Consider the following 27573-nt stretch of genomic DNA (forward strand, 5'->3'; position numbering starts at 1 on the left):
CCCCTCGAGCATGCTCATAGATCAAAGTTCAGCATGACAACAAACAGAAATGCTCTGAATAAATGAAGAAATGGTTTAAACACAGGTATGAAATGCTGGTGGTCTGGTTTCTTTAGAAGTACCTGTAGTGCAATATGTTCGTTTTTTTGCGCAAATGCGATTGCCTGTTCACTTTAGTTGTTCGTTTTTCCCTCTCAAACTAATGATATCATCCTTCAAACTTATTAAACTTCAGGCACTAGTTGCCATTTTTAATTTGCATTACACTTGCTTTTACATGCAGGCCAAATTTAATTTGATTTTAATAATTCACATCTGGCATGCAGAGATTCTCAAGGAAGGCCCCGCAACATGAGGTTATTAGACCGCGGACGCCCGAAGGCTTCGTGTCTGTATATCACACCCTTCTGATATGCCACCACAGGACAGGAGAGGGGAAAAATGAAATGGAAAGGGTTCACCGAAAAAAGGCCATTATAACCTGCGAATCAACGGTGATCAATTTCAGCGCGACCCGAGGGTGAAAAATTTCTGACATACGGCGACGTTAATGTTTCTCCACAAAACTTCTTTCTGATGTCTGCGTGATTAAACATTTAACATACAGATTTATTTTTAGGTAAAACAGGTCAGATATCCACAGTGGAAATCAAACAAGGTCAATATATGTGCTTTTTCTGTCCCATCTAGATTCTAGAGCTCTGTTTTATGTCTATTTTTGTTTATTTGCGAATTCTACGAGAACTTCGGCTTCCTGTGTATTTTATCTTTAGTTTTGGCATATCTATGAAGGCAGTGCGCTGTAGAGAAGTCAGCAAACGACAAGCCTAGCGTGACGACAGCATGGGTACAAAATCAACGAGTCGAATAAGAAATGCATAGGAAAGAAAACATTTAGACCTGAATTAGGGACACTGTGCATGTTAACGCTACCTTCCTTCTTCGTCTGTTTCAATCAGGGGTGTAAATTACCTCTATTTTTACTTTAAGGCTATTGAAACTATTTGCATTTCTCAATTGCAAGTATAAATTGTACGCTATGATTAACAACTACCAGGCTTGTGTGTTTATTTTTAACTGAGCTTATAAGTCAAATAAAGCATCTCTCACATTTTCTTTTATTTCAATTAAATCTAATTTAAAGTTAACCATAATCGGTTGCTTTCAAGCTGAAATTGACAGTGAACATCGGTCAGTGATCTATTAACTATAACTATATTTGAATCCTGGAGCTTTTCAAAGTCGTGGTTTGTGCACCACTTACTTTTTACTCTTAAAGCAACACGAAAAAAGAGTTTTTGCTCTTTGCTCCCCCTACATGTTGAAAGCAGAATTGTCCATTACCACTGTCGTAAATAATTTAGCCTACTGCAGCAAAGCTGGCTCTGATTGGATTGTAGGTCTGCCGTAAATCAAGTTTTTGTAGTTTTCACTACAGGACCGTGACCCGACGGTTGGAAACTTCTTTAGTGAGGTTTTGGCCGATAGAGGGCTGCAAAGCGAATGTGAAAGTGCCGTTCACCCTGTTTCGAGTGGATGAACGACTGAAACTTTTTTGGAAACGTTATTTTAAGGTAAACTCTTGCTTTAACTCTTTCCCCACCATTGACGAGTAAAAACGCCTCCCTGCCAATGACGAGTATTTCCGGCTTTCCACAATAACGCCATTATCCACCAGGTGGCTCTTCCGCAACTTATACAACCCGGAAGTAGGGATGGGACGATTACCGGTTTCACGATTAACCACGATAAAAAAGTCCTGACGGTTAGTATTATCGCTTAAAATGTAATTATCATTACAACCGTGTTTGATTACCGTGATTTTGAAAACTCGAGGGAAATCCTGTCCAGACAGAATCAGTTTGATGCAGGCGCGCACATGCAACATAGTTTCTTTCACATATTTTTTACTACAGAAATTATTACAGGGACATGAAGTATTAAATTGTGATTTTCAAAACGCGTCCAAACAAAACCATGATAATATTGATAACCGTGATAACTTTGGTCACTACATGATATGAAATTTTCATACCGTCCCATCCCTACCCGGAAGTATCGCCCTAGGGCAAACATGTCTGTGTAAGTTTTGAGGATCGCTCTGAATCTGATCTCTATCAAAAGTCCTTCACAAAAATGTAATTATCTCATCTTTTTGCTCAAAATTTTGTGTTTTTGAAGAAACCTACCAATATTTGAAAGGTGATAAAATGAGAACTAATGAAGGTAGCTGAAAGGTTTTTTTTTTAAGCAAAGGGTCTGTACTTTCATTTAATATATTGTATGTTTATATATTTTAAAAAGAACATTTTCTGAAAGACATTTAACTTATGTGAAAATCAAAAAAAAAAAGCTGGTGCTGGCTGGCAACTAAAAAAAACACGTTTGGTGGGGAAAGAGTTAAATACGCAAGTACAATTTATTGTGAAAACTCTTTTTACTTTAAATTTCAATTATGTTTTTAACTTTTAATTGCATATAATGTTGACACTGATATCCTTAAAATTAATTTTTAATCCCTCAACTTTGTACTTTTTACACTCCTGATTGAGATTTCAGTAGTTGTTAAAGGAATAGTCTACTCATTTTCAATATTAAAATATGTTATTACCTTAACTAAGAACTGTTGAATCATCCCTCTATCATCTGTGTGTGTGCACGTAAGCGCTGGAGTGCGCTGCGACGCTACGATAGCATTTAGCTTAGCCCCATTCATTCAATGCTGCCATTTAGAGATAAAGTTAGAAGTGACCAAACACATCAACGTTTTTCCTATTTAAGACGAGTAGTTATACGAGCAAGTTTGGTGGTACAAAATAAAACGTAGCGCTTTTCTAAGCGGATTTAAAAGAGGAACTATATTTTATGGCGTAATAGCACTTTTGGGAGTACTTCGACTCGCCTGAAAAGTCCGCTCCCCTTCTCACTCTCATAATGGGAGAGGGAGGGTGTTACTGCGCCAAGTCGAAGTACTCCCAAAAGTGCTATTACGCCATAAAATATAGTTACTCTTTTAAATCCGCTTAGAAAAGCGCTATGTTTTATTTTGTACCACCAAACTTGCTCGTATAACTACTCGTCTTAAATAGGAAAAACGTTGATGTGTTTGGTCACTTCTAACTTTATCTCTAAATGGTACCATTGAATGAATGGGGCTAAGCTAAATGCTATCGTAGCGTCGCAGCGCGCTCCAGCGCTTACGTGCACACACACACAGATGATAGAGGGATGATTCAACAGTTCTTAGTTAAGGTAATAACATATTTTAATATTGAAAATGAGTAGACTATTCCTTTAAAGCCACAATCCGTAACTTTTTATTGAGCAAGTACATAAAAAGCCCCCCAACCAAGATTCACAAAGGTAACTTTAAAATAATGAATATAATTTCAGCTGTCAGGCACGATTTTTTGTCAGTTTGACGCCATTCGATGTAAAGATAAGCGCGTAAGTAAACTGCATTTTTATGTTTCAAACAGAGATGGCGATAGAGAGGCCAAAGTTACAGATGGCAGCTTTAAAATTCTTGTCATTCTCGTTTGCCTCGACGCAAAAGAGTTAGTTGCGTTATATTTGTGACACCAACATCTGTGGTTAAGTACACCATAATGTCAGACTCAGTAGCTTTTTTATTGATGGATCAGTTTGCTCCAAATGTAAACCCCCATGGCTGCTATTTGCAAGCTGTTGGTAAGCTGTTAAACAGTCTGCTCATTAGGCCTTCAAAGACAGTAAGTGTCTCGCTAATCCATACCAGCCTGAGATGCGTATTCTTAGAAATATCATTAGTTTGCACACTTCACACGCTTTTGGCGCGCATTCGAGTGGAGGGGAGTTTATGGTCGGCATCTTAAACTAGTTTATTAGCGAAACGACTCTGGCTGTGAAAAATGCGTAATCGGTTGTGCATATTTCTGAGGCGATGTTTATTTCTTGGAATTGTTTTGCTGCAAGATGGTCCCTGTAAAATTCTGATGTGCTTCAGAAATTGTAAGCAATCCCTTTTGAGTCGCTTGTAAGCCACTACGCCAGGGCGGATTGTGGAGTGTAAATAACCTTTTAAAGGTTTAAGGCTTGGTATCTTTGTAACTGCTTGGTCTATTTAACAGTGTGCTTTAATAGTTGATATCAAGCATTTGGCACCAACCGGTATGTGTTTAGATGGAAGTCGATGGAAAGATGGTTAAAAAAATGATATGAAAAGCTCTGCTGGTCCCTTGCACAGTAAATTTGGGTGTATAGTGGATCTTTTTACATCCGATTAAGGGCACTAAAAAAATAAGAATTGCGAAAACGAACAATGTCAGTACTTTTTTGCTGTAATTATTGACCTGTGCAGTGGCTACAGCTGTTATATTAGTTTATATATAAGCCACAGGTACTCAATAAGTGAAGCTTTCGTCAGATAAATGTGGTTGCGTACGTGAATGCCTACCCGAGTTTTTGCTGAACCAGCGTTATTTGCACATGCATATATAAATATATATATATATGTATATATAGCTATATCAACATTTGTTTTCTGGAATGTGGGCCTATTTTTGATATCCGAGTAACCTCAGAGCAAAATAATGAGTAATGGACAGTTGCTGTATAACCCCTTATACCCACCCTCCCCAGTGTCCTCCTTAATGAATGAAAAATGGCTGAACATGCTCCTAACACTCTCCAATCAACATATTCTACTCCACTAAAATAGTATAGCTTTTAAAATCTTTTTTTTTGTATTCGTTTTTCTACTATTTTCTTTAAATATTTTGAAACCCAGTAACTATAAATGTAAAAGGAAAAGAAATCAAAATCCCTTTCCTCGTCCGACCTGAAGCGAATATTTATGCTTTTTTCTTTAAACTTAGTCGTTAGTAGTAGTTTGTAGTATTAGCAGTTATTAACAATACCATATATTTCTGTTGAGGATAAAAATGTTTGGTCCTTTGGTCCCTTGGGGGTGAAAGCGTTTCACCGAGGGAAACCTCGGCGAGCACAGAAAGTCCTGCGTTTGCTGAAAGACATGATGATAGAAGAAAGGAAAGAGGAAAAAAGACAAAGAGAAAGTCCACTAGTGGGAAAGAAGAGCTTTTTTTTCCACTGCATTTTTCCTTGGTCTTCAAGTTTAACCCTCATTTGTCCAGTGTGATAAAAGCCGTACGCGCCTCTTCCTTTAAATAACGTATGCGTGTATAATATGTATATAGAAAAAAGAAAGTTGTTCTTGCTCGTTTTTTTCTTTTCGTTTGTTTCTTGACTAACGCTTCGAGGCTCAGCGGAAGAGGACGTGTCCGGTTCTCCGTCGTTCGAGAAATCTTCCTCTCGTCTTTCGTGCACGGTGCCGACTGTGTTTTTTTAGTCCACGGGTGCCCGCCTGCAAATCTCCACCAAACCTCTTCGAAAAATAAATGCTGATATGTCTTCAAAAAAATCCCTTCTTGTTTTTCTTGTTTGTTTTTAAAGAAAAAGTTTAATACCTTTCCAGTTTTCACTCTTCAAATCCTAAAAAAGAAAATAATAATATAACTTATACCAGCAACAACACTGTATACATAAATATTTTTGAATTATTCTGCTTTTTAAAGGTGCAATGTGGGACTTTTAGAAGGATCTCTTGACAGAAATGCAATATAATATACATACAGGGTTTCCCGCAGAAAATTTGTTAGTTAAGGTGGTAGAATTGTGCAGGTGGGCGGGCCAGGGGCGTGGCAATCAAAGGGGCGGGGCGTATGCGTCATGATAAAAATATTTTTATTTAAAACACTCAAATAAAACTAAATTTTGATGAAACTATGACAGAAAATGAACACATACTAGATTATTAATGAATTAAATTATTGTTATCCTTCAGACACTGACGGACCATGTCTTTCTCTCATTTCGGCCATGTGGTGTTTGGTGGAATTTTTTTTTGGACAACCTAGTTAAGGTGGTAGGGTATCCCAAATTAGGTGGGCCGCCCGAACTGAAAAGTGCTGCGGGAAACCCTGTACATAACTATATTATCAGTGTTGTATAAAGTGGTGTATAGTAGCTGTAAATGGACAAACTGCTTTATAGATTGCGTTGTGTTACTACGTTGTCTTAGACGATGACGTGTTTTCCTGTGGCGGCTACCGTAGCTTCACTATGCGTCTTGAAATTGAGGGGTGAGCTGTTGGTTGCAATTCACAATCTCACCACTAAATGCCGTTTAAAAACCCACATTGGACCTTTAAAGGACCACTACTTTAAAAAAAAAAAAAGCTTAATTTTTAGCTTCCCTAGATTTAAACAATTGATTTTTACCGTTTTGGAATCCATTCAGCCGATCTCCGGGTCTGGAGACTTTTAGCATAGCTTAGCATAATCCATTGAATCTGATTAGACCATGGCTGCAGGAGGCGCAATGATATTTCACAGTGCCCCGAAAATAGTCCCCTTCTATTGAAAGTTACCAAGGGGATTATTTCAGGCACTGCGTAATATCTTTGCGCCTCCTGCAGCCATGTTACGGCCACAAAGTCCTTGATTATTACGCCAGAATGAGAGTATAGTTCCTAACCATATCAGCCTAGAAAATCGCAACTTTTATATTTCTGTCGGTCTTAGTACACGATGTAACTACAGAAGAGTCAAGTTTTAAATAGGAAAAATATCAAAACTCTTTGGGCGTGATGCTAATGGTCTAATCAGATTCAATGGATTATGCTAAGCTAAGCTAAAAGTGCTAGCGCCAGACCCGGAGATCAGCTGAATGGATTCCAAAATGGTAAAAATCAAATGTTTGACTCTAGAGGAGCTTATTTTCCCTTTAAATTTACTTCTATAATTTTTCCAAAAGATCATTAATATAAGTTTAAGGTTTGAGATATATCTACAGTTCCTTTTGTAAATCATTACTGGTGTCAGGATCTGGTACCTGTGCTGTTGCTGGGAGTCTGTGTATGTCTGGCCCTGTCAGTACGGGCGGCTTGCATCCTTCGGCCGCTTTAACTGCACTTTCAATCTCTTCATGCCGATCTGAAATCCGTTCATGGCCTGGATCGCAGCCTGCGCACTTGCTGGGTTGTCGAAGCTGACGAAACCTGTGAGGAAACAGAAGAACGGATGTAACCGAGCTGTATCTCAAATCAGTCCTTAATTTTATTTTACTTTATGGTACTGCTGTAAAATGCTTGTAAAATCAAGCATTTCAACGTACAAATTGACACTGACAAGTTATTGACAATTTGAGATGTACACATATTTAAAGGCGGGGTGCATGATCTCTGAAACCCAATGTTGATATTTGAAATCACCTAAACAAACACGCCCCTACCCCAATAGAATCGGGACCTTCTGTTGATAGAACCGTCCCATGCATATGCAACCCAGACAACAATGTTGATAAGTAGACACGCCCCTTACCGCTGATTGGCTACAAGTGTGTTTTGGTACTTGGCCCGACTCCCTTTATCAAAGTGTTTTTTTTTTAAATCATGCACCCCGCCTTTAATTTATTTACATATATGTGACCCTGCCTGTCAAATTCAGGCTATAGGAGCATCAACGTTTGACATGACCTTACTCATTCAATATAAACGATATCAAGGTTATGCATTCACACAATGTTCTTTACATTATGTAGGATGATTTTAAAAACAGTAATCACAAAAAAATATGATATTTTTAATCCAGTTGCCTGGAAATCGAACCTATGACCTTAGCACCATTTGAGCTACAGGAACATTTTATCTATCAAAAGTGGAAATGTGTGAAATTTATACAGTATTTGCTTATATAAGCCACCAGGCAGTATAGAACAGGGACAAATCGCCCCATAGGACGACGAAACGGGGCCACCCACGGCACGCAAGAGACATTTTCTCGTAGCTTCCTGTTTAAACCCATTGCCATTTAAACCCAAGCCACTGATCAAAAAAGCCCCACTGAAGTGTAGATCCGGTGACTGAATGCACTTTTCTGGGCAGGAACACTGTTGCCGAAGGCAGTTTTTCCATGTCCACGGGTTGAGGCAACTCCAATAATGTGATCTCTAGCCCCGGGAATGCACATTTTTGGAGATTATACAGTACTCAATTTTTTTACTGGTGGACCCCGCCACCTCGAAATGCAATCGGGCTAGTTTTGAGTAGCAATCGGGCAGGTTTTGATAAACTTGGCAACCCTGTTTCCGGGCATTACGTGTGTCATTAGGAACCGTGAAACCGTGAAAAACAGCAGGCGCTTTCTTTGGTCATCGGCCACCTGGGATCGGAAAGGCCAATTTCCAAACTCGTATCCGCAAGAAAAAAAGTGGAGAGATCCCTTTAATAGGGAATCTACGTACGTCAATGTTCACAGTGACGTCCCACAGGTCCATCTCTTCCCCTGACCTCACCGCAGATTAATTACTCCAGCGGGCGTCTGTTAGACCTGACATTATGCAGTAAATGCATAGTGTATAAGTCAATACCGCAAACAGGACCTACTTCACAAATTTATATCTTATTAACTCCCCTCAGGAGACAGTAGCTGCTATTAATTGTGGCTTGGGAAATGTCTCCCCCTGGAGCGAGAACAGATGTTGATCCATAATGGGGCTTTTTGCTTCACTTAAGGCTTTGGTTCAGACTCAGGGGGTTTTTAAGAGCCAGTGCTCTGGTTTGTGGCTTGACACTGAATACATCCCAGAGAATGTAAACTTGCGAGAAGAGACATAAACTGATTATTGGTTGCTCTAGGATTCGATGCGTGCAGAAACCTTTCTTCATTTGCATAAATCTTTTGTATCATTAAATTGCATTGTGAGTGAATATATATATATATATATATATATATATATATACAGTCTTGTTCAAAATAATAGCAGTACAATGTGACTAACCAGAATAATCAAGGTTTTTAGTATATTTTTTATTGCTACGTGGCAAACAAGTTACCAGTAGGTTCAGTAGATTCTCAGAAAACAAATAAGACCCAGCATTCATGATATGCACGCTCTTAAGGCTGTGCAATTGGGCAATTAGTTGAAAGGGGTGTGTTCAAAAAAATAGCAGTGTCTACCTTTGACTGTACAAACTCAAAACTATTTTGTACAAACATTTTTTTTCTGGGATTTAGCAATCCTGTGAATCACTAAACTAATATTTAGTTGTATGACCACAGTTTTTTAAAACTGCTTGACATCTGTGTGGCATGGAGTCAACCAACTTGTGGCACCTCTCAGCTGTTATTCCACTCCATGATTCTTTAACAACATTCCACAATTCATTCACATTTCTTGGTTTTGCTTCAGAAACAGCATTTTTGATATCACCCCACAAGTTCTCAATTGGATTAAGGTCTGGAGATTGGGCTGGCCACTCCATAACATTAATTTTGTTGGTTTGGAACCAAGACTTTGCCGTTTACTAGTGTGTTTTGGGTCATTGTCTTGTTGAAACAACCATTTCAAGGGCGTGTCCTCTTCAGCATAGGGCAACATGACCTCTTCAAGTATTGCGATAAATAGGCCCAACACCATAGTAGGAGAAACATGCCCATATCATGATGCTTGCACCTCCATGCTTCACTGTGTACTGTGGCTTGAATTCAGAGTTTGGGGGTCGTCTCACAAACTGCCTGTGGCCCTTGGACCCAAAAAGAACAATTTTAATCTCATCAGTCCACAAAATGTTCCTCCATTTCTCTTTAGGCCCGTTGATGTGTTCTTTGGCAAATTGTAACCTCTTCTGCACATGCCTTTTTTTTAACAGTGGGACTTTGCGGGGATTCTTGAAAATAGATTAGCTTCACACAGACGTCTTCTAACTGTCACAGTACTTACAGGTAACTCCAGACTGTCTTTGATCATCCTGGAGGTGATCATTGGCTGAGCCTTTGCCATTCTGGTTATTCTTCTATCCATTTTGATGGTTGTCTTCCGTTTTCTTCCACGTCTCTCTGGTTTTGCTCTCCATTTTAAGGCATTGGAGATCATTTTAGCTGAACAGCCTATCATTTTTTGCACCTCTTTATAGGTTTTCCCCTCTCCAATCAACTTTTTAATCAAAGTACGCTGTTCTTCTGAACAATGTCTTGAACGACCCATTTTCCTCAGCTTTCAAATGCATGTTCAACAAGTGTTGGCTTCATCCTTAAATTGGGGCCACATGATTCCCACCTGTTTCTTCACAAAATTGATGACCTCAGTGATTGAATGCCACACTGCTATTTTTTTGAACACACCCCTTTCAACTAATTGCCCAATTGCACAGCCTTAAAGGAGACATATCATGCTAAATCCACTTTCTTGGCTCTTAAATGCATTTTGTTGTATATTTGTAGTGTTTATAAGTACATAAAAGTTGAAATTAGTCTCTTCAGGTGCTTTGTTGATATCTTTATATTCTGTTTTGGTCATATTTTCCAACCGGTTCTGATTTTTCTATTATCTATTACGTTTTTTGAACAATTACGTCACAGTATTTGCAGCGGAACTGCTAAATAAGGACATCGACTTCCAGCCCAACACTACGAGCAATCCGCCATTTTATATTTCTCGCTGCGATATTGTAGTCCAAGCTCAAGGATGCAGAAGTTACGAGAGCGTAAGAAATGTACTCACATCTGTGGGTAAAGTCATTTTTGTGTGCCCGAGGCACTTTAAGGATAACTACTTCACCAATCTCCGCCAGTATAAAGAAGGATTTGCCGATAGACTTCGTCTGATTGAGGGGTCAATTACTTCTTTCTTTGGAGACGACGAGCAGAGCACTTCGGTAAGCAGTTTATAACTTAAAGTAAAAAAGTAAAGTACACGGTGGTCATGGTTTAGCAGTGCTGTTTCTCACTCCGAAGGCTGCAGCCTGTGGAGATCGCTTTTGGGCATCAAGCCTGGTTTAAGTTAACTGAGCATCACATTTGCAAGTCATGAGCATATTACAACAACTTACGATTAACTAAGAATAATAGTAAACTTTATAATTGTTAATATTCTGAAATAAGACCGTCTTGATGACGTATGCAGCCTAGATATGCGACCTCCGGAGGCTGCAGCCTCACACCATTGCGATACCTCCATATGAAGACGTTGTTCTGCAGGTTCGTCGTCTTCATTTTCCTCTCAGTCCGTTTCCGACTCTGGCGCGAACATATAAGGCTGGATGGACAAGTCTTCCGTTGTTGACATTTTGTGAATAACGAGTAAATAAAACGTTTCTGTGCAGCTAGATAATCGTATATCTGCTATAAAACTACAAAAATGGCCGAACGGGGTGGAGTTTAACCGAGTGTCACCTCTGCAACCTGGAGAGGGGGCAGGGTATGACGTGCATTTAAAAAGACAGTACCAAAACGAGTTGCTCTCAGATGCACATCAGAAAATGGGTAGAAAGGGGGCCTGTGGGGCTATAATTATGAGGAATTCAGACCCAAGCATTGCAGTTTCGCTTTACATAGACCACAAATAGATGATTTATATGTAAAAAGGACAGATTTAAAAGCATGATATGTCTGCTTTAAGAGCGTGCATATCATGAATGCTGGGTCTCATTTGTTTTCTGAGAATCTACTGAACCTACTGGTAACTTGTTTGCCACGTAGCAATAAAAAATATACTAAAAACCTTGATTATTCTGCTTAGTCACATTGTACTGCTATTATTTTGAACAAGACTGTATATTTATATAATGCATCTTGTTTGCCATAATCACACATAAAGTTTATGCAAGTCTTTGAATTGTCTCACCGAAACATTTGCTCTGGTTGGTGGCTCTGTCCATGAAGACCTTGGAGGAGATAACTGAGCCAAATGGAAGAAACATCTGCATGAGCTCATTATCGCCAAATTCCTGCGGTAGATGGTAAATGAAGAGGTTGCAGCCCTCTGGTCCTGCAACACAATATAAACATTGCTGTAACTCACTACGGATTCATCATTAAAGAGGTTTAGAGACAAAATGTGACATAGGCACCAAATATTAGAAAGATCTTGAATTTTAATATCATAATTTTAGGTCTATTTTACTTTTTTTGTTTTGTTGCTAAAATACTTTTAAATAAGTAAGGAATAATTGAATTATAAGAAAATAATGCACACTCAAGGTGGTTATGTGGCACGACGCAAATTCAAAGGAGTCAATTATTCCTCTTATACCACAGTTACCACAAACATTGCTCTGGTGCCTATTTTTAACATTTTACAGGTTAGGTGTGCGGTTTACAGAAAATGAACACCTATGGAACATTTCTCAACCAATCAGAATGAAGCATTCAACAGACCCATGGTATAACATTAAATTACAATAACATTGTAGATACATATGCTTGTTTCATATAAAAAGATAATTTTTAAACAAAAGATAATGTTAAAAATCTTTGTTTCAGCATCCTGACCAGAGAAACACAGTAACAATAGCTCAACCAATGGTGTGAGTTTGGTATGGGAGTTTCAGTTTGTCAAGCCAATAGATGACGTATTTTTGTAGGCCAACTCGGAAGTTAGAGGGATGCTGGTTCTCTCGCAAAAAAGCCCATTAATTTTTCCCATAGACTTATGGATTATCGCAAAACTAAGCTCTGTGTTTAACATAAGTTTATGAGACTTACATGTTTTGTCCAACAACTTAATCTTCACATATGAATACAAATTTGATTAATGTTGAAGTAATGCAATTCATTTTGGGAACCAGAAATCCTCATCAACCTTTTTCTGTATTTTTTTTTTTTTTTCGTTTTATTCTGTATAAGACAAAGACTTCATTTAACTTTCAACAAACTGTTGCCAATAAATAATATCAGTTTAAATCTACAGAAATTTTTACAGTGTTTGATACAACATTTTAAAACATTTGATTTTAAAAGCAATATTTTACATGTTGTTGACTGACACATTTGTAATTCTGCAACAATAACATATTGTTTCCACTCCAAAAAAAAAAATGTACCCTGATGAAACCGAATAAAACAAAACCTAAAAAAAATCTCTCACCCTCACCTTCTCTCTGCTGCTGTTGAATGACTTGCTGTGGTTGTGGCAAACTTTGGCCAATAGGGGTCAGTGTGGTCGCTGGGTAGATGGCTGTGGGTACAAAAAAAGAAATGTGCGTGAGCAGACAGACTGGATTTATGTGGTACAGCATTGAACAAGGCTACTCGACTCATTACCGACACAACACTTCACGGCGAAAAAATCAACAAACTGACGCGTGATTGGTCAAAGTCAACCATCCGTTTTTAGTAAACGGCACGTTCCAGTTTTATCCATTCCTGGGCGGCACGGATAGCACTTGTGTATTTTTGTATTGCATGTAAATGCATGCAAGGCAATTTTTCTGTAGTCATTTGCAAACCTGTATACTGCTGCACTCCGGTAAAGGCCTGTTGTAGGGTGTCCGCAGCCGTGGGGCTTTGGGTGGAGTAAGGGGGCAAACCGTTGGTGTACACAGCCTCTACCGCGGGGTGTCCGTTGGGCTGGTGAGGGATGCTTGTAAAACCATTGACGATTGGAGTGACGATGCTGGGGACCGCTGATGTGGTGATGTTGGCAGGTGGTGAGCTGAGGCCTATAGACAGACAAACACAGACAATCATTATAGAGTCTTTTTGAAGTTGACAACTTTTACACAGAAGCATGGACATGATTGACATGAAAATAATGAGATATTTGTTCAAATCCTTTACATTTTGGAAAAGGCACCAAATTCGATAGTCAACAGGCCTAGACTAATATTGTGTTTTAAGCCATGAACACACATAAATACACATATTTTATATCCAAATGTACATGAACTCCTAATCTGTTAATTATTATGTAATATTTGGTCAACAGGTACAGTATGTGTAACTGTTTGATGCCGAGTTTTTGACAGAGCTCCTAAGCTGTGACTGTGCATCCTTATATGCCAGAAATCAGTTCCCATAGGATCCCATCTCAATCTGTACCTGTGAACAATGCTGGACATAGAGGACAGTTGTCATGGAAACCCCCAGCATGCCTCAATTACAATCTGGTATAAAAGAGACCCTATAGAAGAGTCCTTACAGGAATATTACAGCGCGACTGACGGATTCAAACAGGCTTTAATAGCATTCGGTCGACCGGCTTCACTTAAAGCGTGACAAAGTGAGAACCAGGTTTGCGTTGACTGTAAAGGTTCCCAACACTCCATTCAAGCCGCCCACCGCGGTAACCTAAGGGAATTCAGGTGGGCCGAAGGGAGCTGTTTAGTCTCGTTTGCGCTATTTCCCGTTCCTAAGCTTTTTCGCGATTGTTTGCTACCCACACGCCACATTGATGAATTAGATGGCGCCTCCGCTCTATTCTTCCCGGCGCCCAGGAGACCGGGCGCGTTCGGGGATGTCGGACAGGAGCCGACCACACGTGCGGGCCGGGCCGCAGCTGCGTGCCTTTATAATGTTGTGAATCTATCATTGTGATGCGATGGTTTCAAAAAGCCGAATCAGTGCACGCCGGAAGGTTAGAAGAGCTGGAAAACTCGGATCATGTTCTGGTTGAGAAATAAGCAGATTTTTGTAGGCATGGAAAGAAAGCATGACAGGAAGATGATAGAGCTCGATGGTTTTGTATATAAGCTCAGAAAAGGACTGAATAAAGTAAAGATTCATGAAAACTGAAAGAATCATATACAGTTATAGTTTAGTAATCATTAGCTGCACTATAAAGGAAATGCAGCACAAAGTTAAAACAACTCGGTTTTGCAAGTCAAAAGGCAAATTGCTGAACCCAGCGGCGAGCGCAGCGCACACCATGTCCTGTGTGAAACCTGCATAACTCCTAAGATACCTTAATCGTCTTGTCCCACAATTCTATGCATGTGCAGGGCCAGGGAATGTGATTGGTCGGGCCTTGTTGAGTTTGAAAAAATAAAATTGCGGCTATAAAAATTGGCTGGAGCACAAATGTAGTGTAAATAAAGTTTTTTTCCCTTTTTAAACCTTTTGATTGCAACTTTTTATTAGCTTGCCTTGTACTAATAAGTTTACTTCTGATCTTCTTACAGTGTTCTCAAAATTAATAATTATTTTCTGAAGCAGTAGGGAGAGCGGGGGCGAAAGTACCATTTTTTATAAAAACTTTTAAAAGAACATGTTTAAGACATTTAGAGATATATTTTTGCTGTGGTCAATAAGTGGTCAAGTGTGGTCTATCAATACCAGGTGGAATTTTGAACAAATGTAAAACGACTTCAGTATAATTTCACTTTGAACATAAGTAGCGCATTGTTACTTTTGAGCCTGACAGCAGGGATGAAATTAACCCAGGTGGGTAAAACACAACAAAACAAGATAGATTTTTGTGTTACACTTGTTTTTTTTTTTAATAAATATGTGACCATGACCTTGTTAATATGTAACTGCAAACATATTTTGTAATTTATCTTTGTAAAAAATAATGAAATAACGTTTTAATTTTAAATTTTAGTTTCAAAAGCAACCAACAAACTAAAAATACAAACTTAAATTGTTGAGAATAAAACTTTTTTTTTTCAAAAGTATGAACACTATGAAAAAGAAATTAAATCAAATTAGAAAAATCTAAATTTTCAACATATACAACAGTATTAGCAGCAGCACTGTTTCTTTCGTCCCAACAGGATATCCTCAGATTTAACCCCGTTTACTTTTATTTTGAAAAACTCAGAGAGGTCAAACTTCAGGATGTGTTAGAGCACTAAATAACCTGTAGATTGATCAGTATTGTAACACATGAAACGAAAAACGCAACGCGTTATGAGAAAAAAATTATAAACTTTTGTAATTTACTTATCATGGTTGGTGAGTAAATAACACGATATTTGTCAGCTCTGTCAAGAGATTGCGTGCTAAAGATGCTGTCAGAAAATCGCTTTGTTACTTTCGCGTTACTTCTGCCCTGGTTCTCCCCTAATTCTAAGTCTAACAAATGTAATTTAATTATAAAAAATAATGTAAGTGGCTCTACAACATTTACGAATTTGTATCCAGCTTAAGCATTACCTGTCTAAAAAATTATTTTTCTTTTTGTGCATTCTTCCCTCAATTGTTCTGTTTGTTTTGTTTTAGATTTTTTTTTCCTCAGATTTGTTGTCTTTGTTCTGTAAAAGAAAAAGCACTCAAATAAATGGTTAAAAAAAATTATGTATACATTTATTATTTAAAATATATTTAAATAAAAAATGTATTAGCATTGAATTGAATTATATTTTGAGAAATTGTAGGGAACAGCATGGTCGAAAGTAACGCAAGTCGTTATGTGTCTGTCTAAAATATCATCTTTAAAAATTATGTTGTTCTGAAATATGATACTTTTGCCCTCGCTCTCCCCTGTCTATTTTTTATTCAAATGTTTATTCTTATCTATTTTAATTTCTAGAAAGAAATTAGTATTGTAGTTTTTAAATATGGGATTAGTTTTCACAAAGGCACTTTCTCTTTATATTTAAACTGAATTCCATTGCGCTGCCTATAAAGGCTGTCTGAAAGCGTTTCCCGGAGCTGCCTTCATGCCGCCGAAGTCATTGCCTCACGAGGCAGCGAGGCAACAAGTCAGCTGCCTAAGCTTTCGGACACTGTCAACGTCAGCTGATACAGCAGACAATCAGTCACGTGAGTTTATTAATCTCTAAATTTATTCAACAAATCTATTTCCAGCTCTCATTTTTCGACTTTACTTTTCTTCACATTAGTCAAAACACACTTTAAGGGAGCGCAAAAACTTTTTTGTGAATTAAGGGATTTTTATCAGATTTTTGGGGTTTTTATGCGATTCTTTAAAGGGATAGTTCGGCCAAAAAAGATATTAAACCCATGATTTACTCACCCCCAAGCTGTCCGAGTTGCATATGTCCATCGTTTTTCAGACAAACACATTTTCGGATATTTTAGAAACTGTTTTAGATCTTTCAGTTGATTAAATGTAATGTTAGGGGTTCAACACATTCAAGTCCAAAAAAAGTGCGTCCATCCTTCTCAAAATAAATCCAAACGGCTCCAGGATGATAAACAAAGGTCTTCTGAGGGTAATCCGCGCGGTGTTGTTGTATCCATATTTAAAACTTTATTAACGCAAATAAATACCTTCCGGTAGCGCCGCCATCTTAGACTCCTCTGTATTCAGGAGAGAGTATTAGCGTAGTGTACGCACTTTTCTTAGTGACGTATGACAAATTCGGAGGGCGGGGGCACAGAGCAGCAGCAGAGTAGCCTCCATGGCTGCGTAAGCTCTCATCCTGAATGCGGACGTGACTAAGATGGCGGCGCTACCGGAAGGTAGTTATTTACGTTATTAAAGTTTTAAATATGGATATTTCTACAACAACACCGCGCGGATTACCCTCAGAAGACCTTTGTTTATCATCCTGGAGCCGTTTGGATTTAATTTGTGAAGGATGGACGCACTTTTTTTGGACTTGAAGGTCGTGGACTATGGGTGGACCCCGTAACATTACATTTAATCAACTGAAAGATCTAAAACATTTTCTAAAATATCCGAAAATGTGTTTGTCTGAAAAACGATGGACATGTGCAACTCGGACAGCTTGGGGGTAAATCATGGGTTTAATATCATTTTTGGCCAAACTATCCCTTTAAAATGCTACTGACTTGATCTTAATCAATCAATATTAAAGATTTATCAAGGTTAAATTTTCACAGAATGTAAAAATGTATGTAAAAAAATAAAAAAAAGTAAATCAGTTTAGTTAAGACTTTAGTTGGGTTTTCACAGGCATGATCACATACAGTACACTGTCAGAAATAAAGGTACAAAACTGTACCTTTTCTGTCACTGGGGCTGTACCCCTAAGTTTCCGTTTGATACCTTTACAGGAATACAAAACAGAATACAATTTTGGGTAGATTACCATACCTTAAGGACCTCCATTGTTAGAAAAAAGTCAAAATATGTACCCTAGGTGGGGCAGTGGGGCAGCACCCTTTAAAAAGGTAACTGTATGGACCATTAGGTACAGATGTAAACATTTAGTACCAATATGTACCTTTGAGATACTAATATGTATTTTTCAGGTACTAATAAGCTCTCTTTGGTCCCAGAATGTACTTCTGAGGTACTAAAATAAAATTCTTAGGTGCAAAGCTGTACTTTTTGAAAGGGTACAGCCCCAGTGACAGAAAAGGTACAGTTTTGTACCTTAATTTCTGAGAGTGTATGTCCAATGGATGGACAATTGATGTTGGCTAAATGAAACCAGGTTATGGTTAGACATGAGTGACGAACTGACAAATAATACATATGAAAAAGAATACACATTTAAAATGACAGTGTAAAATGTTTTCCTCCATTCGCTTGTACTGGCATATGGCACACAATTCACAGATCGAGAGAATCGATAGTCAATTCTTAGTGCAGATCCAAAGCATACACACTTCATCAACCTTCCTTTTGTGCTTGTGTGTGGTCCATATAACAGTAATTTGTTCCAGATGGAGTCTATTTTGGCATTCAATTCAAAAGTCCAGAATGAATCCATCTGTTATTAAACAAATATTTTATCTGCCACCCCTGTTAGTATGTTGAGCACTACGAGATGTGCACTATCCTACGAAAAACTGTTTTTTCATGTTAGGGAAGTGTAATTGAATTTACATTACTGCAATCTGCCCTCGTACGTCTTGCTGATTTGCACCCGATGGTGACTGTAGTGAGGAACGGCTTACCATATGTACCGAAAGGATTTATTATGCAAATTATACACTGAACTCAACAATGAAGAGTGGGACCGTATTGGTTAACGCTGCATCACAATGGCTGACTTTTGGTGTGTGTTTATTTATGGCTTTTTACAGTATAATTTAATATAAAGAGGTGTTTATGCTACTGTACGGATGCTGAATCTTTTTGGGTAGATTTAAAAATCTTGTCATCGGTCATTGGTACTGAAAAGGCTTTGCAAAGTCAACGCATAGGTTATGTAAACATTGGTGACACTTTTCAACCTTGACAGCACGGCATCGTGACTTTCACAACTGGTGACTTTCTAACAACATGTTTACAGCAGAAAAAAATCCATCATAAATAGCAACACTTAGATTTCTGTGGTTTAATAAGCCACTGGCATGCGGTCGTAAATTTGGAGGCGACGCAACTTTCTGCAGCTGCTTGCCGTGAAATGTTTTCGGTGTTCGTACGAGTGCGATCTCTATTCGCGGCCCCACGAGACAAAGCAGAAAGTCAATGGGTTTTATGACCCTGAAGGTGAACTCAACCGTTCCCATCATGTTCCGAGTCTCTCGGATGGCTCGCAAATACCGCACCTGACACCTCATTAACTTCGTCCTGGGCTCTAAACACAACAGAAACATCCGGCATATGCTTAACCAAAGAGCAGCCTCTCATCCGTCTGCGACACATCGGAGACAGCGGGACAGAGGCTTCACGAAACCCATCAAGCCCGTGCCGGCCTACGAACTTCAGGGCAGAGACAAATAACGCAAGCAGCCTAGCTGCACTGTTTCAAACCATTTAATCCCGGGCGCTGACAATTATGCTGTTGACTTTGAGCTCTTTGTAGCTCGAGAGCTTGCACCTGCTGAACATTTCTCTGCTAAAAAGAAACAAAAAGGGGAGAAAAACATCCCCATGCATCACGGTACCGATACATCCTCTAATAGAGGGCGCCATCTGGCTGAGTGTGTACGCGCCATTGCGCTTAAGTGCTTTACATCTGTTAATAGAGTGAGCGCGCCATTGTTGTCGGCGAGCGATTTTAACCTCTCGGCTGAACCCGAAAACACAGCGCACGGAGCGGGACATCGTGACTTTACCTGTTGATGATGACGTCTAGGTTTATTCATAATGGATAATGGATTGGAAAATCTAAACACCATGATACATATCAATGTAGCACAGTATTAGCTTGTACTAATGTTACTTTTTATGTTCTCAAAATTAATACTTATTTTCTGAAGTAGACATTGGAATACCATGTAAATAAATACCATAAGAAATAACGTTTTTGTTGGGCTGTATGGTTCTGTAAAGAACCTTTAATGTCCATGTTGTACAATATTTTTTTTGAGTCGAAGAAAGGTTCAACATATTATAAAAAAGGTATTCCTTTTAAAAACCTTTGACTTCTTCAATGACATCACTGCAAAAAAAAACATTTTTAGCACCTTTAGTTTTAAGAGTGTATGTGAATATGGTAATTATTTATTACTTCAAAGAACCTTAAGTATTTAAGTAAATATTTCTAAATTAACCAAAAATGTAATTTAATTATATATTTTTTTAATATTTGGTATCGAATTGAATTATATTTGTGTATTGAAAAATTTTAGGGGAAAGTGGGGTTGAAAGTAAAGCGGGATGAAATTATCAAAGTGATTTTCTCACTTACGGTTAGTGCAACTTGTGTTCAAATTGAAATTATACTGAAATCGTTCTGCATTTGTACAAAATAACACCTGGTGTATTGATAGACCACATTTGAGAGTTGTCTGTCTAAAACAGTGGTCTCCAACATGGTGCCCACACGGAGTCTGTGCACACCAAAGCACATTCTATCAATATCCTCAATTTTGATTTTTATAAAAAAATTATATTCGCTTGGCTTCTTTTATGTTTGTTAACATTTTAAACAATGATTTAACATATCAACAAGTAAAATAAAATAAAATCAACAAGTACGAAAGTTTCACGTGCGCACGCAATACTTTCACGTACGCACATGAAACGAAACTTTTAAAAACAAATTCTGCACATGAAGGTTTCGCGTGCTCACATGAAACTTCTGCATGCTCACGTGAAACTTTCATGTGCTCTTGCAAAACCTTCATGTGCAGTTCTTAAAAACAGACTTTTGGAAAAATAAAGAAAAAACCTCATTTAAAAGGGTACATGGACATGGAGAAAGGGGGACATGGAGAAAGTATTAAAAAAAGTTTAGTTTCGCGTGCGCATGTGAAAGTATTGCGTGCGCACGTGAAACTCACATATCTCTCTCGTTCACGTGCACATGATAGTTTTACGTGCGCGCATGAAAGTTTCACATGCGCACGCGAAACTAAACTTTATTTAATACTTTCTCCATGTCCCCCTTTCTCCATGTCCATGTACCCTTTTAAATGAGGTTTTTTCTTTATTTTTCCAAAAGTCTGTTTTTAAGAAAAAAACCTTTGGTAATACTTTCTGTCAAATAGGTTTCATTCAGAAATTCTTTTTTTTTATTATGAAATGTTTTTATGGACAAAAATCTATATTTTGAATTTTTAACCCAGCAAGCAATTTTGCATTGAAAAGATGTCTAACAGATGTCTAGGCTTAAACAAGGCAAAATTTGGGGTGTCAGTGAAAATTTTATAGACGTCTAATAATAGCCAAAAAATAAATAAAATAAATATTTTATTTATTTTATTTTATTTATTTTTTGGCTTTTATTAGACGTCTATAAAATGTTCACTGACAGCCCAAATTTTGGGACATCTTGTCAATTTAAAATTGCTTGCTGCGTTAAAAATGTAAAAAATTTATTTTTGTCCATAAAAAACATTTCATAATCATAATATTATCGTAAAATATAACACATTTAAATGTTTAATGAGTAAAATATTAATAAATATAGGGGCGGTTTCCCGAACAGGGATTAGACTAGTCCTAGTCTAAAAAATATGTAAGAGATGCCCAAACTGAAAACAACTTGCACTAACATATCTTAAAATACATCAGTCCCCTTTGTTTTGCCTCAAAATGCACACAGGTAATGTTTTTAGTACACTCTTAGAAAGGATGTGTTAATATTTTACACATCTTTGTGCGTTAAGCTTTTAACACATTATGTGTAATTTTAACACATTATGTGTCATTTTGTGTTGATTTTGTGTTAATATATAACACAAGTTGTGTTAAAAGTAACACAAAATGTGTTGTTTCAATAATAACACAGTGATGGGTGAATTCTGGGACAACGCATTTAGTGTGTTGTCCCACAATCAACACTAATGTGTTGTTTTTAACACATTCGTTCTAAGAGTGTAAGGCATGTCTGTAAAAACGAGTTATATTTCCTAATTAAACTAAGGCCTAGTCCTGGCTTTTGCTAATCTCTGGCCGGGAAAAAAACCCATATTGTTATTGTTTAAGTTATAGCTTTGGTCTTCCATATATTCGATCCTGTTTAGAACAGTCGTTTTTTTCCAATAACTTGAATAAAGAGAGTTAACACATAAGCACACTTTAGACAACCTGACAAAACATGTCATACAGTGTATAATGAAGTCTCGGTTCTTAAAATTATTCATTGTGGTTCTCGATAATGTGCTTTAGATGTAGTCTGGTGTGTAATCTGTTATCTGTAACTCAGTGTGTTAAGCGCTGTAAGATTTAGCGAATGCTTGTTATTTTGTGCTGTTAATTCTAACACGATGTTATTCCGCTCTAATAATATTCTGCACTTGTGCATTAACTAAAAGATGAAGATCAGAAAGCAGTTTCAAATTAAATGACAGCTGTTTGGGCTTTCAATTGTGGTCATGCCAGATGTCTTTAGATTGCAGAATTCCCTACAAACCACTTCATGATGGGAAAAATGTAAGGCAGGTCTTATTTGCATCACAACGGATTCAGTAAATTTTCAAGCCTGATGACTTTGCCATCCAAAACATTTACTCTGTTTATGGAAACAGAAATGAAATTCCCTCAAGACAGCACCTAGTATTTCTCCAGTACCAGAGTCAAACTGGATTCATGGCAGTGTAGTTTATGCTTCCACAATACTTTATACACAAGTCACAACCGATGTGTGTGTGTGTCTATGCCTGTACGGCAGATGTATTGAATAAACCAGAGCTTCTGGGCCTGCCAGGGAAATGTAAATGAATGAATGAATGAACGAGGGAAAAAGAGAAACGTATGAATATCTTATTTATTGTAGTCCTTGGAATATTTTCCACGCCAGCTCTGCTATCTAGCTTAGGATTAATAATGCAACAGATTCCAATAGGTTCAATAATGGAAGGCAATCAGTGAAGCAGAGCTCGCTCGCGCATACACACACACACATAGGAGCGTGTCTGATGCTCGGCATATTTCAGCACATCTCGCGTACACAGGAGATCTGCACAGCTCCGGCAGTCTCTTTCAATTAAGTCAGTGTAAGAGAGGCCAATTCACCCCAGCAGCTGCATTGCATGTTAATATGACATTGATCCCAGTCAAAGAGGATAAAATCCAAACATGAGAGCGCAGTTGTTTTACACAGAGCTTGAGCATTTATGTGAAGGAACAAAATGTGAACATTTTAAGTTACAAAGCATGGCATCACTGTGGCAAATAACCAACAACGCCTAACAAAATTAGATTTTTTCATGATACCATGTTTCTTTGTTTAGCAAACCATGGTAATGGTTTCCTGGACATTTACCATGATACTGTAATACCTTTTTGGACATTTACATGACGCATTTACGCAAGTGACTCACAGTGCATTCAAGCTATACATTTTTATATGACTTTATGACTCTATTTTCCGGTTCACGTTTTTACATTTCCTTTGGTGTGTAAGTGTGTATTAGTGCATGTTAACGATATGCAAAAGGTACAAACCCCAAAGTAAACGATGAGGCAAGTTATCATCTCTAATGTAAATCTCTTTTCTTGGTACAAAACAAACACACGGATTGTAGGCAATATTTTACTTCCTGGGATTGGTGATGTACACAAGACATTATCATAATTCCTCCCGCTTGCACTCACAGCCTGTAAGTTAACTCCTGTTAGCATTGCACTGTGACCCAAATCTTTTAAACATGGTAAGGTGCGTCACATTTCCAGCTGCATCAGAGGTATTCAGGTCAATCACAATGTACAGATTACGCACTTTAAATCTAAATTCAAGACCTTTTTCTTTACCAAAGCATTCACATTATTTGTCTAGTAAATGCTTATCTCGCAAAAGTTAGCCTGTACTTAAAGCATTCACATAACTCGTCTGGGTAATATACTAATGCCGCAATAGCTAGCCTGTCTGGAACCGAGCATATATTAAAAACCAACATTGTGTGACACTTGCATTACATGCAAACAGCCCCTACGCTAATAGGATTTTGTTTCTCTTTCCCTGTCTTGTCCTCGAACCCGAGGACATTGAGACAAACAGACCCAGTTCCAGCTGCCGTGGAGGTCAACACACCACTGATCTACTGGCCGTCCTTCAACGTGATGCCCAGCCGATGCCTGACCAACGACCACCAACGGAACCCATTTAATCTCCTTATCCGTTTAAATACCTTTACATCCCATTTAAATATATATATAGAGTCAATATAAATATATCTCCCAAGGGTTTTTTCCCTCCTAGGACCTTTTTGTTCCTCCCAGGCTAAAAAAGTTGAGAGTTTTTTCTACTAGGGGGTTTTTCAACCCCCGGGGAGTCAGCCGACATTGGCTTAACTTAGCACCCTCTTGTAAACGATACAGTATTAATACGCTCGCTTGTAAAGTTCATTCAAAGCCACTGTATTTTGCTACTTATATTGTCTGTTGCTTCTAATGTAAAGCTGCTTTGAAACAATTACCAATTGTGAAAAGCGCTATATAAATAAAATTTAATTGAATTTTTTTTTTATTAAATGGCCAATCAGGGACACAGAGCTTTTAAAATCTGTGCATTTCAGGAAAAGAGTGAAATCTGGAGCTACAAAAATTTACGCTATGTGGAAAATGTGTTTTTTAACCATAAACCACACGAATACATTGTATTATACCAAATACACAAAATAAATTTTTTTAGCAATGAAATAGGTGCTCTTTAACACAATGATCTACTAGTTAAGCTAAAGGAACTACAGCACATGTTATTATCATTATGTTGCTGGACATGAAAACAGTAGTGTGTATTCTCCATCTGTTATTGAGACTAAAGGCTACACCATGGTCCAGTTGGATCCAATCTCTTATGAAGACTACAGACGACCCAACAGACAAATTCTGCTCAGTGTTATCATAGTAAACTGTAAAACATTACATATATATACTTTTATAATCACCTATAGTTGTTAAAATATACACATTTATTTTGCTTACTGTAAACACTATAATTTATACTACACTGGGTTATTTTTGACCCAACGAAGGGACAAACCCAACTTACTGTATAAAAAAAATATTTAAAATGACAAAAATAAAATTGAATCAATACAATTGACCACAGTTATACCATGTTCGCTTTAAACAGTTTCACTTATAAAATGTAACATTTTAAAATAGCTAATTCAACGGGTGACACTCACAAACAGCATCTCATCAGATAAACCGCAATAAAAAAGTGCATGTGTCACACTGCATGCATCTTGACAAAATATTTGACAAACCGTCCTGTCTGTCTTACTTAATATTTGAAGTGGCAAGTAAGTACATTTGCATGTAATGCCACACATGGATAGCCTCAGCCTTGCAGAAGATCTTGACAGCTCGGGCGCTTTAATTGGACGAGGCTTTTACAAGATCCATGGCAGCTTGTAAAAGGTGGAACCGTATTAAACCTACAGTATGTGATGCCAGCGGGACTACCTTGCTTTGCCAGCGCCTCGGGTAATAAAGCGTCCGCCGCTGTTTTGTTTTTACTTCGCATAAAAACGTAAACGTTTAGTCATTCCGCAGCCAGTCAATTAGCTGCCCGACTAATAATGTGTTTTGAAATTGGTCAGCCGGTAAGCTGCGAGCTACCCGTAAGTTGCCAAACTACTCGCTTTACCGGGAATGACAAATGATATTGTCCAGCGTCGCTGTGTATGGCATAAATTGGTACAGCAGTGCCGTTGACAAAAGAGGAATGAGCTTTGTTAAAGCCGAGCATATATCACTGGGTGGCATGTTTTCGTAAGGGATTGAAAAAGTGCAATAGTGCTGCATAAGAATATTGGGTAAGGTAGCCATTATCCAGTAGGATCTCCTGTTTGTTTAGATTGTGTGATAACGGGTGTTTGGAATGACAATCAGAGCGGCCGTATGTCCTGATTATCGAAGCGCTCCGCTTTTAAAGGGACAACGGCGACGGGTAAGCTGCAATTCTTCATCTGGTACGTGTATGCCAATTTGGAAATGTCAGCATTGCCGTTTTTCGTGAATAATAATACGATGTGAGAGAGACTGAACTGTCCAAAAGCAGGCCAAGTGATTGGTTTGTGTTGTAAGACTATTTTAAACACATTACATAATGCAACCAATGCTCTCATTTGAAACTGCTATTCCATGCAAAACCCTTTGACAACAGATAGTCTGACATGTCATTTAAGTTTGACTGTGTCCGACTGCCATGTTAGCAACCAACCACATTATGTTTTTTACATGAGTAACAATTTTTCATCTGAAATGAATAAATCACAGTAAAAGAAACACAGAAACAACTCGGCATTGTTTTAAAGGTAAATGTGAACCTCTTCAAAATGTCCTAATACGTACCATTTAGGTACAGATATTTACACATTTGGTACCAGTATGTAATTATATAAAGTCTTTGGTACCAATGTGTACCTGTGAGGTACTAATATGAACTCTTTAGTGCCAATATGTACCTCTGAGGTACTAATATTAACTCTTTAGTACCAATGTGTACCTGTGAGGTACTAAAATGAACTCTTTAGTACCAATGTGTACCTGTGAGGAACTAATATGAATTCTTTAGTACCGATGTGTTCCTTTGAGGTACTAATATGAACTCTTTAGTACCAATGTGTATCTTTGAGGTACTAATATTAACTATTTAGTACCAATGTGTAACTGTGAGGTATGTACCTCTGAGGTACTAATATGAACTCTTTAGTAACAACTAGGGATGCACCGATACCGATACTGGTATCGGGTATCGGCCTCGATACCACATTTTCTAAAGTACTCGTACTCGTTAAAAGTCCCCCGATACCTGGAATCGATACCACGGTCTGAGAAAGGTCTATGTTTGAGCGGCGTGTAAGGGGTTAATGCCTCGTGTTGTCCAAAGAGGCAGAGTTTACAACAAACTGGAAAACTTGTCCTTTGTTTTTTTGTTAAATTATATGACTAAAGCTGTTACCTGTAAATTTAAATCATGTTTTTTTATTAAGTACTCGGTATCGGTATCGGCAAGTACTGAAATGCAAGTACTTGTACTCGTACTTGTAATCCAAAAAAGTGGTATCGGTGCATCACTAGTACCAACGTGTACCTTTGAGGTACTAATATGCACTCTTTAGTACCAATGTGTACCTTTAAGGTACTAATATAAACTCTTTGGTACCAATGTGTACCTGTGAGGTACTAATATGAACTCTTTGGTACCAATGTGTACCTGTGAGGTACTAAAATGCATTTTTTGGTACCAGTATGCACCTTTGAGGTACTAATATAAACTCTTTGGTACCAATGTGTACCTTTGAGGTACTAATATGCACTCTTTAGTACCAATGTGTACCTGTGAGGTACTAATATAAACTCTTTGGTACCAATGTGTACCTTTGAGGTACTAATATGAACTCTTTGGTACCAATGTGTACCTGTGAGGTACTAAAATGCATTTTTTGGTACCAGTATGCACCTTTGAGGTACTAATATAAACTCTTTGGTACCAATGTGTACCTGTGAGGTACTAAAATGCATTTTTTGGTACCAGTATGCACCTTTGAGGTACTAATATAAACTCTTTG

General features: G+C 37.9%; 1 protein-coding gene across 2 annotated transcripts in view; it reads right to left on the reverse strand.

The window, feature by feature from the left end:
• Positions 1–3292: 3292 nt before the first annotated feature.
• The window catches only part of celf5a (cugbp, Elav-like family member 5a), a 268110-nt gene continuing 243829 nt past the window's right edge, over positions 3293–27573 (reverse strand). For both annotated transcript variants that reach the window (XM_065246530.2, XM_065246529.2), the window contains exons 8-12: positions 13287–13499; positions 12932–13015; positions 11684–11827; positions 6893–7058; positions 3293–5490 (exon numbers count right to left, since the gene is read on the reverse strand). In XM_065246530.2, coding sequence (XP_065102602.1) covers positions 6931–7058; positions 11684–11827; positions 12932–13015; positions 13287–13499 — 569 coding nt within the window. In that variant the 3' untranslated portion in view covers positions 3293–5490; positions 6893–6930. The remainder of the gene's footprint in view (positions 5491–6892; positions 7059–11683; positions 11828–12931; positions 13016–13286; positions 13500–27573) is intronic.

This window comes from Paramisgurnus dabryanus, chromosome 24, assembly GCF_030506205.2.
Source record: "Paramisgurnus dabryanus chromosome 24, PD_genome_1.1, whole genome shotgun sequence".
In the NCBI taxonomy this organism is placed as follows: Eukaryota; Metazoa; Chordata; class Actinopteri; order Cypriniformes; family Cobitidae; genus Paramisgurnus; species Paramisgurnus dabryanus.